Raw genomic sequence first — 12,610 nt, forward strand, 5'->3', positions numbered from 1 at the left:
ATCCAACAAACACTTGATATGTCTTGGTAAAGTCTGCCGAGACAAATGTGATAACTGGACTTCAGTTAAGGATAGTTTTTTCAGAAACATCGCTTCTGAAGAGAACCGATTCTAAAAGAATCGTTGGGTACTGCAACATCAACATGTCAGCTACAGCCTAGTTGTTGCTGGAGTCTGTTGTTTAATAAAAACTATTATGTACATGTTTTCTCATACAGTGATATGTATCAGTTTTGAGTGGTACACTGATGACACCCTGCCTTATGTATATATGAAGCCAGATGTTTTTCTTTAGGTACATGGCCTATAAGTATGTCCTGGGGAAATAAAACACCAGATGCAACTGTTGGGAACCTTGGTGTCAATGCAAATACACTCTTCAGCTTAATGTGGACCCTTTCTCTAAGGGTGAGTGCAGCTGTCTGACAGTAGAAGACCATTTTAGCTGTTTGTATCCAGGGTATTGTTTTCTTGTTCATGATAAACCTCCTTATGTGATGACCAAAATGTGGATGACTGTAAGGAAAGAGTTTAACTTGTTGACTTTGTTCGATTTCACCCTAACACACCAGGCTGATTTACATCAAGACAAGACCTCAATGCATCTATCCATCTCCTGCTCCATTCTGCCATAACTCGTAACCAAGATGGCACCCAGAAACTTGACCTTCTGCTATAAGGCGACAGAATCTTAAATATTTGAAAGAGCTTCTTTTTAGTAATTTTTTCATTTAAATTGCACATTGCAATAAGCTACCTGCATTGTAAATACTTGTTTTGTTTTGTTGATGTCAAAGCTATCTATTTAAATTACTTTTGCATATCGTTCTTATCGTATACAAACCTTTTAATCTCGACTCTCACTTTAAATTTAGCCCCGAGTTTCACTTCTTTAAGAGGTGCTATAAAATGTGCGAGTGCAGGGAAACAGCTGACTTTCACATCTCAAAATCTTTAAAACCAAACATAAATAAGCACACAACACATGGCATCGTTTCTTGTCAACGTCATTGTTTAGAAAACTCCCCCAAAAATAACTTTCTTTTCTTCCATTTAGTGACAAACAGTTTTATTCTTCAGAAGTTTGGTCCTTATAAATATGCATTATATACAAAATAATATTATAAAACATATAAAGAGCAGTGTCATATTTAAATTAAACTCTGAAAATAATCATTTAAAAAATTACATTATTGGTTTTTCTACGTTTTTGAAATTTACTATAGGCAGGCAGTGGTGTGACAGTCTTTTCCTTCTCCTTTTGACTCAGTTATTTTTGTCTTTAGCCTGCATAAGAAATACATTCCTATCCACACTTTCTCTGGGATTTTGCTGGCACTGCGCTGACTGTTGGGCTCCTGTGGTTTTTCTCGTGAAATCCCTGTTGATTAAAAAGTGTTCTCTTGTTTTCCATTCTAGGTTTTTTTTATGGTAGTGCAAATGAACAAAGAACAGACAAGGGCACACATTTAGCATTGAAACCCCCTCTTTTTAAGGCTTCTGTAGTGAATTTGGGCTGCATACAATCTCCACCCTTGCGCTGGCCAAGTCCAACTAGTCCCGTCTTTTTCCAACGTGATGAACAGCTGAGGGATATTTTCGCATATTCGTAGCTCTCGTTGTTGCCGACGCTGGACTGGGACAGCGGGTGAATTCACTCCTTTCGACCCTGAGTCTTGCATAGCAGGCAAAGCTGGCAGGAGTGATTATTGAGGAGGGAACGATGGGGGAGGAGGGGCTGGGGTGATTTGGAGAGTCAGATCTTAGGCACCTTTTATTTCTGATTGGTTGGCTTTCAAAGTCATCATGATTATCAAACAAGGCCAGGTCAGATACGAGGGGCAAATATCCACCTTTCTTTCTTCCTTTAGCTGTCCAGGTTGGCTGAGATGCTAAACGATCATTTCCCAGATGCTTTGTCCATCTTCAAACCACATCTGGTCAGTCTTATTTGCCTTCCATCCATTGGGGAAGGTCCATCATTGTACATGCTCTGCATACAAACACTTGGTCAACATTAGGTCGGTCAGCCCTGTCCTCCTTCTGTCGGGTTTCGATTTCTTTTACAGGGCTAACGTCTCGGCCCTCAACAGTTCTTCAGTGTTTCAGAGCAGCGATGAGCATCTAAAACAATCCCCGGACTCCTCTCAGCATTTTGTAAACAATCCAGAACATTACATTCTGTCTCGATTGTGTCTCAGTTATGCGTCCAAAACTTCTCTGACCCCTCGCAGTCTATACCTGTGGGAGAAACAAAGAGGCGAAGAGAAATTAGAGTAAAAACCAAGTCTATTTGGTTGTTCTGAACTGTATGAATCAATTAAAACAAAAGATTTTCCAAGTGTCGTAATAGTTCATAAGTTATTCTCTTTTATATTTAACTTGGAAAGATAAAAAGAATTCTGCCAAATGCCACAAAAATAAAATATATAGTACCTTTGAGACCAAGCAGAGCCAAACATGTGTGAGAAAACATTATGCGTAAGGATTTTAAGTTATCACGTGGCCAAGATAAAGAACATTCAGTCTAACTTACAGAAACCAATAATGCATATATATGGGATTTCCCAATCTTAACTCCAAAAATCTACAGTTCTTCCATAAATAGCCTGATCATTATTGAGGGATAGTGCACTTGGGACAAAGTAATGCGTTTAAAATCCAAGAAAATGCTTACCTCAGTTGCTATGACGCACTCCCTCCGCTCCTCAGCTATAACAAATACCGACTGGTACATGGAGTCTCTTGAGGAACATATTGTAGATATCCTACACTCTGGCTTTTCACTTCAAACACAAAGCGAAAGTTGTATCAATGTAAAAATACTCACAAGGGACAACTGTGTGTTAGCAACTGCAGGTGAGGAACAATTCAAAGTGTTCCTTCCAAGCTAGTAAAAAAAACAAGCTGATGTGTTCACACAAACAAAATCCTGGCCTTAAGTAAGAGGGAAATCTTCTTAGCATTTCTACCATAGTAGGACGTCATTGATGCAGTTTGAGTGCTTTTTATGTATTCTTCAGATTCTTTGAAGGGAGGTTGTATTAAAAGGTTATAAACAGCAAGTTTATTCTCTGTAGAAGATAATTGTGTAGCTGTTTCTTGGCTATTATTTTTGTTTTAAATCTGGGGTTAAAGCTAATGGCTAGTCAGAGAAGGTCAAGACTAAAGGAGACTTCTACGCATTAAAACAAATCCAATGTCCAATAAGTTGCTTTCACTTACACTGAGTAATATAAAAGAAAAAAAAGATAATGCAGTGAACCTTTACAGTTAAAAGATTCATAAAATAGTATTTACGTACATTGCTAAAATGTTTTTCTTATTTGAGTTACATAAGCATGCTTTGGTGTTGGACCATCTTGGACTAGCCGTTAGCTTTATCTTCCTGGACTTGAAGATGCCAAAAGATTTATCTACTGAAAGTGGTAAATGCTTAGAACCTTTTAACAGAACATCCCTTAAAAAAATCCCGAAAGTGTTGCTTTGAAAGAGTGTTTCCCCTTACCTGTACATTCTGCTCAAAGGCATTTTATCTTCTAAACTCTTGTCATAAATAAGACTTTTATCTTCTTGTGACTTTTCGTCCTTAAAATCCTTTGTTTTAGAGTTGTAAGAGTCCAAGTGATAGTTTTTGTGGATAAAGTTTGATTTTTCTGAGTCACAGTCCACCTCCAGACTGAGTTTCTGGTTGGTGTTTTTCAGCTGCGATGCTGGGATCAAGTTATCACTTTGCACCTTCGAAAGGTTGTTCATAGTCTCTGTTTCTGCTCCTTGACCTTGCGCCTGCCTGTGGATGTGCCTCAAAGCAAATCCCACCATGCACAGTAGAACCAGCAGCGCAACCAGACCCACTGCCAGAGAGACCGCCACCCACTGGAAACCATCATCACCCGTCACTGGAGAGGTGAAGGTGGCGAAGGATTCACACAGAGGCCCGGTGTAGCCTGGAGGACAGGTGCAGGCTGCCGGAGTCTTCCCTGGACCACTGCCTGTGGTGCAAATGCCTCCGTTGAGACATGGCCGTACGAAACACTCGTCCAGGATTCTGTCACAGTTTCGTCCACCATAGCCCGCGGGGCAAATGCAGGCATAGTCATTTATTCGGTCTTGGCAGGTTCCTCCATTAAGGCATGGGTTTCCAGCACATTCGTTGATGTTGATCTCGCAGCGTTGTCCAGTGAACCCTGCGCGACAGCTACACATGCGCATGCCACCTTGGAGCAGACACAGACCACCTAAAAAGGATAAAAAAGGGAATGATGACTAAGTACATACATTTCATAGTGAGAAACACTTCAGTGACAAGCATTTCAAAATCACAAAGAACTTAATCCCTCTTGGGTTCACACATCTTTGTCAAATCCATTGCGACCACAATACTGTGTATTGTTGTCCTCAACAGAGAACAATATCTTAGAAGGCTGCATGTTTACAAGAAGACACAAAACTGAACTGCGTTTGGATATTTATTGCCTTTCACCAACAACCGCAGCAAGCTGTGGTGACATTTACAAGCCGTTGCTCTGAGCTGCCGAATGTTTATGTAGAAGACAATAGACACCAAGTTCCCAACAATTCCTGTTGTTCCATACTGCTTCCAGCAGCAGGAATTTAAAAGCTTAGTGGTGGGGAGACAGAGGGGTAGCGAGGGGAAGTTCAGAAAAGGGGGGTATGGGAGGCCAAAGAGCAGAGGAAGACCGTACCATTAGCACAGGGAAGCGACGTGCATTTGTCCACTCTCTTCTCACAGTTGAGTCCGGTGTAGCTGGAAGGACACTCGCACATGTAGCTGCGGCCATTGTCTTTCTCCCAGCATTTGCCGCCGTGGAAGCACGGGGAGTCAGCACATGTCAGCAGGTTGTGCTCGCAGTGGGAACCCTCAAAACCTTGGAGACATGTGCACCTGTAGCCGGTCTCCAGATTCTTAAGAAATGCAACAAGAAAAAAAAATGTAGGCCTCAGATAACACAAGCAACAATCGACAGGTATGATCCCTTATTCAATCAACTTACAGTGCATATGCCTCCATTCCTGCAAGGGTTGCTGTCGCATACTTGCATCTCCAGCTCACAGTTAACCCCTGTGAATCCTGGCAAGCAAGTGCACGTGTAACTCCCTTGGCCTGTGTTCATGCAGGTGGCACCGTTCAAACAGGGATGGTGATGGGTGCAGAAGTTCAGGTCTGAAGAGGGGAGGACAGAAAAGAGGGTTTGTTTACAGAGAGGCAAAGGGAGGGAAAAGAGCTACCTACTCTTGATGTGTGCGTGGAAAGCTCTGAATACGCTTTAGGGGAAACCTAATTTACTAATGCTTTCAAGTTAGTAATATGAGAGCATCTTTTCTCAAAAGAAACAAGTGGTAAAAGTTGTGTGTGCGTACCTTGGTCACATAATAGGCCTCCCCAACCCTCTTGGCAGTTGCACTGCCATGGCAGCTGGCAGGTACCGTGCTTGCAGGCCGGGTACTTCCTGCACTCGTCGCAGAACGTGCCCTGCCAGCCTTCCCTGCATCTGAAGAAATGACAACAGATGTTTCTGGATTACTCTCTTCTGAGTAACATCAGAGTTTCTTTGCACACAAAACTACAAAACATCAACTGTTTTAAACACGCAAGCTATTGACTTTGATTGATTAAGAGCAAACAACCATGTGTTATAGTTTAGTTAGGAATTTACTGGCAAGGACCTAAAGAAATCAGAGAGCAGTTCTGCAACATTAGCAGATGTTCCATCACAGTTAAATCCCATTAATATTGCATGATGATTAAATTCACGGCAGCAAAATGACAAGTTACATAGCAGGCTTTTGCTGAAGTGATGTAAAACCATGAATAAGCAACTTATAATTATAGATCAATTGTTATGCGTAGTCAATATTATTTTTGTACGTTGTGCTGCAACTTCTGTCAAACCACTTGAGCCAAAGAAGGAGCATCACATTGTTTTATATCTCAAGTATTTATTCCCAGTTAGGGACAGTTTTTGCACAGCAAATGATGGATTTATGTCTAAAACGAGAGCAGCAAAAACTTGAGGAGGAACTTCTCCCAAGGATGGGGTTGAGTGTGCAAATTATTCTTGCTGCTGAGCAAGTGAATGGGATGGGGCAGTGACAGGAAGGGAACGTGGGAAGAGGAGAAGTTAGTGAGAGCAGTGTGTCATTTACACAGTTTGGTAGATCTGAACCTCTTTTATTGGATTACACTAAAATAGCTTCTCTACTACGTACTCTTCTTTGGGGGTTTTAAAGATAAATTGCAAATTTGGAAGTTATGGTTGTTTTGCTGAAATCTCAGTTAACTACACTTTTAGGTTCTTTGGTTTTCTATCTAGTATGATGCTGACTGTGACAAAATTTTTATTTTATCCTCTACTCTACTGTACATATTTTGCTGGTTTTAGATTCTTCTAGATTTTTTTTTTGTTTGTTTTAGTACCTTACATCCTCTGGTCTCTTTTTCAATCTTTGTTTCATTACTTTAGTACAGATCTTGTTTTTTTAAGGACATTGATGACTATATAGGTAAAGATATTATTAATATACCAACGAGTACAGTGCAGTTTCTCTTATTAATATGCTAAGTTGCTTGACGAGAAGCACAAGCAAATGTGAAAGCAACAAACACTGTTCTCATAGCCTGTGTCCCAACACATATTTCAACACTTCATAATATTTGATACTTACACACACTCCCCAGGTTTGGAGCAGTTCCCATTCCTCTCACTGCACCCCTCAAGACAGATAGCTACAGTATAAAGAAAAAAAAAAACAAAGATAAGTCACTTTTTAAAAATAAGTGCTAAGGCACTGACTTTGTAGAAAAATACAATTGTTTAAAAATAACTGCTGGGTTGTAAAGATGTCAGGTAATCCTTTAATACTTCACAATAACAAGCATGAAGGCTAAAGAGATGGCAATTTCTCGAAATAGTACACTCTGAGTGTCCATGTTGAAGTGCGTGAGGCTTTAGTCTTTTTTAACTTTGGTCATTAATCTAAACCTGTCTGACACACCCTAGTTACAGCTGCCCCTTAAAGAGAGAGATGGGATGGTGTGAGTCTGTGGCGGGTGGGCAGGGCAGATAGTTTGTTTGTCCTGTTTTAAGTGCACCGGTCTTGCATGACACTGATTCGCGGGACAACATATCAGGCGGCTGACAGTAAAGCGGCCCGCTTTAAGTCCGGAACAGATGCTTGCTCTCAATAGCAGACAGCTGTCACTATTGTTGTTTGTGGTCCGCCGCAGCCATATTTGCAGCTGCTACTGCCGCGCGCCCAACAATGGAAGGGGCTAAACATCGGTGGCGCGTGGCGGATAATAATGCCGCGATTAACCTTGGCGCGTGCTGTCGCCCGGACTCCTCCTATCGATGCTCGCGCGCCCCCTCCTCCTTCTTTCCCGCCTGCGGATTATGTTACCGGGCACGCGCGAATACAGTGTTCCCTGAAGGGGGAAATTGTATCGAGGGTTCACTTCAACATTTCTTTTACACGAATAGCAAATGATTTCTTTAATCGCATTATAAGACGGATATTGAGGGTAGGTAAGAAAAAGGAAAAGTTCAGCTTCTGTTTCAATTTGTATTAAAAACCCTCCCAGAGCCGGCCCAACGCTATATAGGAGCTTAAACAGCTTTTGATTAGGAGTGAGATGGGAGTCCTAATTGCTATCAAGTACCGCTGCTCAATTAATAGTTGTACACTGAGGCCGCTCAATGTTTTGTGTTCCCTTAAGCAGAGTTTTATTTCGGAAAACCTTTTCTAACACCCACAAGCTCTTACAGTATCACTAATACTTCTTTTACACTTTTCAAGCCTGATTGTTTGAGTGTTGTGCATTAAACAAAATACATTGTAGGCTACATCAACAATTTCTTTTATTTAACTCACATTTATTAAATAAATAAATAGTAGTACATGTTATTTATTTATTTATTTTAAATATACTCAGTTGCTTTGGAAGCTCATTTTCATAGGATTATGTTTCACAACAAACTTTGTTGCATAGAGTAAAGATTATTGAATGATAAACTAAAACTGACTTAAACCACAAATATTTCTCTTTGTAATGTTACAACTAATGATTTCTAATGCATTTTAAATCCAAAGTAATTACAAATTGAGAAATTTTTTTAATAACTTAAAATTGCTATTTATTAATCTCTCATTAAAAGTGGGTCCATTACTTTTAAATGCAACTTAATTTCAAAGTTTTGACATTTCTATCTTCATTTTACAAATCCGGCATGCATAGGGGGCACCTGCAGACCTAAGGACCCTAAACTTTGGTTCAGGGTCCTTAGCACCCTTGTGCCTTGGGCTGGCTCTGCTTTTATCATCAATGTTTGAATGTTTATGCATTACACATCTTGCATAAGCATTATTATGGCTTACAATTAAAAAATACTGTCACACAGTAACCAAATGTGTGTTGCTTTATGTGCCTTATGGATTGATGGCACTTAAATACCTTAAATATCAAAACAAATGTGGTTTCTAATTGTACAGAAAGAATGCCTGAGTTGCTGTGTTAGTAGAAAATGGTAGCTATCTAACAGACTATGCCTTTATTTTCATTTGGACCTTTAAAGAAATAATTGAGATACGTTTGTGTCAAAATATTGACCTTAATTTGTCCTTAATTAGGCTAGTTTATGTGGCCTACTTCCAAAATGTTAACCTGTTCAGCAACAATTTTCTGATTTACTTAGAAAAAAAAGTACATTGTAAAGCATGTGACAATTCTAGTTCTCTTTGGTGCCCCCTGTTGGTTTGGGTCCTCTAAACAACTGCTTAGTTTGCTTTTGCATTGTGTCGGCTCAGCAGTCTCTAAGTGTAAGTTATACTAAACCCAAATGAACAGTCTTGCTCACATCCATGCATGGGTGTGTGGGAGCGGAGTGGAAATTATGGTGTCTGAAAGATGCTCAATCTGTCTTCTCCCATGTATATTTTCTGTAGTCACGCACGATTGATGTGTGTGCGTAATTGCAACACGTGAGCCCATCTGGTTAGAATTTGGCGCCACGGTCAAAATAGTGCATGCCAGTTTCTCTTTCACCACCAGTGTGACATGGATGACAGATCCACTGTCACCCGTGTGGTCTAGCTATTACTCTCACGATGCCTCCTTCCAATCTACTCTTTGATTAATTTGTTTTTGGTGAAAGGGAGCGGGGGACCCTTTGGTATTTTGGGACTAAAATGACATCAGGGGCTCTCCTGTGGGCTCATTTGGAGCTTTTCAGAGTGTGGGTCAGCAAAGTGGTCAAGTAGGTTCCAACCAGCTCAATGTTGTGTTTACAATCCCACAACCAGTTACATTTCAGAATTATGTGATAGAAATGGGCCATCAAGGAGCATTACACAACAAAACCGCCTGACAGACAAAGGTATTATTAGGAAATCTCTGGCTGAAGATCTGGACCTCAGTGGGGATAACATCTTTATCTGTGACTTCTTTTCTTGGCATAAATACAATAAGAAAGTCAAGCTCCTTACCTATGGTTGCACAGGGAGCATCTAATTGCTCATAATCTTAGATTGCAAAATAAATATCAGCGGTCAAGTTCAGACCAAGACTTTCAGTTTATATCGAAAGGCAGCCAGGTGAGAAACCAAAAGATTCGGCTTACGTTCTTCACAGTATTTCCCTTTCCAGCCGGGAAGACAAGACAGCTGACCATCCCTGGTGCAGGTGTAGTGACCGAACCGGTCGTCTCTGGGCGTGCACTTTTTGGAACAACTTTCCCCATAGTAGCTCTCGTTGCAGATGAACCGATAGGAATATCTAAGCTCCGTCTGTTTCTCGGTTTGTGTGTCCTGGGACCAGTCGGTTCCTACGCCCAACTGTCTTTGGATGGCAAAAAAGCTAATCATAAAGTCTGGATTGTTGGTATCTGTAAAAGATGAAAGATCAATTAGAAAGAGAGAAAGAAATTAAAACAGTTAAATGTTTTTTTTAATTTAAATGTGCAGCTGTCTTGTGATGATTAGGTCAAAGAGTAATCCAGTTTCGTCTTAGTAACTGCATCCCTTAATCAAATCCCATATAGCTGAGATGAAAGATAAACTCAGGTCGAAATTTCCTCTTTTTTTCCTGTCAGCAGAAAAAAAAAACATTCCCAGGCCCAGTCCCCTCTTCCAAAGGGCAGAACAGAGTAAGGTGTAAAATACAGGAAGATGTAGTCAGGGGCTTTTGGCAGGCGCTGTGTATTCTCACCAAGAGCCCACAGCTCTTTCCCACGCCAAAAATAAAACTAGAGGAAGTTCAATTGTATTGGGCATAAGAATGAAAAAGGTGCTCTGAAGTTCATAATAAAGGGACGCAGAGGCGTGAAAAATGTCTCAAAGTATTGACATTTAACATTACGATTAAGAAGTAAATGTTTAATCGGCCACTTAGAATCAAATATAGCCATGTTTTAATTTTTAATCTGTGAATAGGAAACAGAAAAAAAAAAAAAAAAAAAGCTAAGGAGAGCTCCCTCCTGTGGTAGTATATGTTGCACTCACCTACAGGTAGATTTCCATAAGGTGAATGCCAGGCCTCAATAATTAATGAAAATGACCCCTGAGGAGAAAAACACACGCAGTCGGTGAAACTGTTTAGTTTATAATTTCACAACTTTTAAATGTTTTTTGGTTTGGGTTTTTTTTCTGATTCTGTGTCGTAGTTCATATGTGTTACAGTTAGGATGTATGGAGACATGTATGAGTTACAGTGAACCATATACAGCACAGCGTATGGCCCCTGTAGACTTTAAAGTGAGCGACGTCGTAGCGGCGCAATCTGGTCGTCGCCAGAGCATTACCTAATGACATGGATTAGACGAGCGGACCAATAACCGGTGCGCTCCCAAAACGCACAGCTGCTCCCCCGTCAAAAACAACAACAACAACAACAACAACAATAACGCAGCACAATGGGGGCCGCTGCAATGCACAAAAATAATAACGTGGATGCATTTATGCTGCGCGCCTTCCACGCCCTTACCGGCCATCCGAACTTGAAGGGGATTTGAATGGGTCTGGGTAAAGTGCCGCTGTCCTTGGCGCTGAAAGAGTTCGTCCCCAGCACCGGTGTCTCCCTACTCCCAAAGATGCAGTCACCTGGCGACACCACAGCCTGGTAGTTCTTCAGGCAAATTTTGAAATAAGTCCTGCAGCTGGGCGTGCACGCGTTCCCGTTTGCCAGCAAGCCTTTGTGGTTTTTAAATTCATGGAGATCTACCTCAAAAACTCCCGAGCCAAATACCTAAAATAATGTAAAAAAAAAATAAAAAAAAATAAATAAATAAGGGGAGGGAAAGTGAGACGTTATTTGAGAAAGCGTGAAAACAAAACGACAACAACCGTCTCATCGCTTGTTTTCGATCCTCATTCTTCATTCTCCATACCTGTAATATTAACGTGGTGCTGAAGGCGATGGTAAAGGTGAACCAGGCTGCCATCCTTCTCGTTTCTCCAGGGCAGCCGTGTCACCAGCCGCCAGAAACCGCAAAGCCTCCTTACTCCCAAGTATTTAAGCCCAAGAAAATGATTTGTTTTTGGCAAAAGCAACAATCTAAAAAACACACATAAATCCTCCGAAAGCTCCTTGTTGCCGTGCGTCAAAAGGGTCCAGAGGAACGGTTCCCAAATCTCAAAGTTATCCAGAAGCCGAGGGAAGACCAGAATATCCACAGCCGCGCGTCTTTTTCGCTCAGCAGGCGTCCTCTCCTTGTGTATACTCCACAGTGTGTCCCTCCGCTGAGTGCGTGTAAAGGCTCAAAGCTTGTTTTGGTGCTGAACTCGGTGCGTCAGTGCGCCACGGACGTTCATCAGCCTTATTACTAGTGAATGAACCGTAGAGCGTCTCCTCCTGGATATATAGATGTACACTGCGCGGCTCATTACATAAACTGTCACTCACCCAACATGGCACCGCCCCCGTTCACATATTCAACCCCCTTCCTTTCCACCCTAACAACAATTATCCAGATTTAATCCTCAATGGCAATGAGGTGCCCCACCACTATTAACGAACCCGGAACATTTGTAAATGATTTTTTACAACCGAGTGCGCGCACTGGAATGCTTTACGCAAGGGGACAATCTAAGAGGAGACAAAACTTTGAGTGTAGAGGATCAGTTCAATTAGGGTATTTCTTCGTGTACTGTTTTCGCAGTTGGTTCCACTCAATTGCACGCCTAATCAGCCCCTCACTACAGGTTTGGGGACCATGCGTCCGCCCGGAGACAGCACTCCGGCAGGGCGCACACGGGAGTCTCCCCGGGGATGGATCACACACAATGGCAACAGAAATAAGATTAAACGGTAAACCAATAGTTAACTTCAAAGTTAAACCAACTGAATTGCAGTGGTGTAGTTGGTTAATTGTATATGCTTTTAGACGCCAAACCGATGCGATGTGAAATATGTGTTTCGATTTAGAATGTGATCAATGCCCTCAAGAAAACACGAGCATTTCTTTGATTTTACGGCCGATTGTTGGTGCTTACGCTAAATCACTGCTTTTTACTGCGACTGTGGGCGTGTTTCATCTTGTACCTGGCGTGTGCCCTTTCGTGCCCACCCCTACATTTTACGGTTAATAGCAGCGTG

The 12,610-nt window shown here is 41.4% G+C and overlaps 1 protein-coding gene across 1 annotated transcript; it reads right to left on the reverse strand.

Annotated features, from left to right (window-relative positions):
* Positions 1-1,034: 1,034 nt before the first annotated feature.
* Positions 1,035-11,858, reverse strand: dll4 (delta-like 4 (Drosophila)). Its single transcript, XM_028040727.1, has 11 exons — positions 11,403-11,858; positions 11,000-11,260; positions 10,519-10,576; positions 9,639-9,902; positions 6,688-6,748; positions 5,383-5,513; positions 5,016-5,185; positions 4,707-4,926; positions 3,509-4,238; positions 2,678-2,786; positions 1,035-2,241 (listed from the first exon to the last, which is right to left on the reverse strand). The coding sequence occupies exons 1-11, from the start codon at positions 11,454-11,456 to the stop codon at positions 2,236-2,238; spliced, it is 2,064 nt and encodes a 687-aa protein (XP_027896528.1). The 5' UTR covers positions 11,457-11,858; the 3' UTR covers positions 1,035-2,235.
* Positions 11,859-12,610: the final 752 nt, after the last annotated feature.

This window comes from Xiphophorus couchianus, chromosome 15 (assembly GCF_001444195.1).
Source record: "Xiphophorus couchianus chromosome 15, X_couchianus-1.0, whole genome shotgun sequence".
Lineage (NCBI taxonomy): Eukaryota > Metazoa > Chordata > Actinopteri > Cyprinodontiformes > Poeciliidae > Xiphophorus > Xiphophorus couchianus.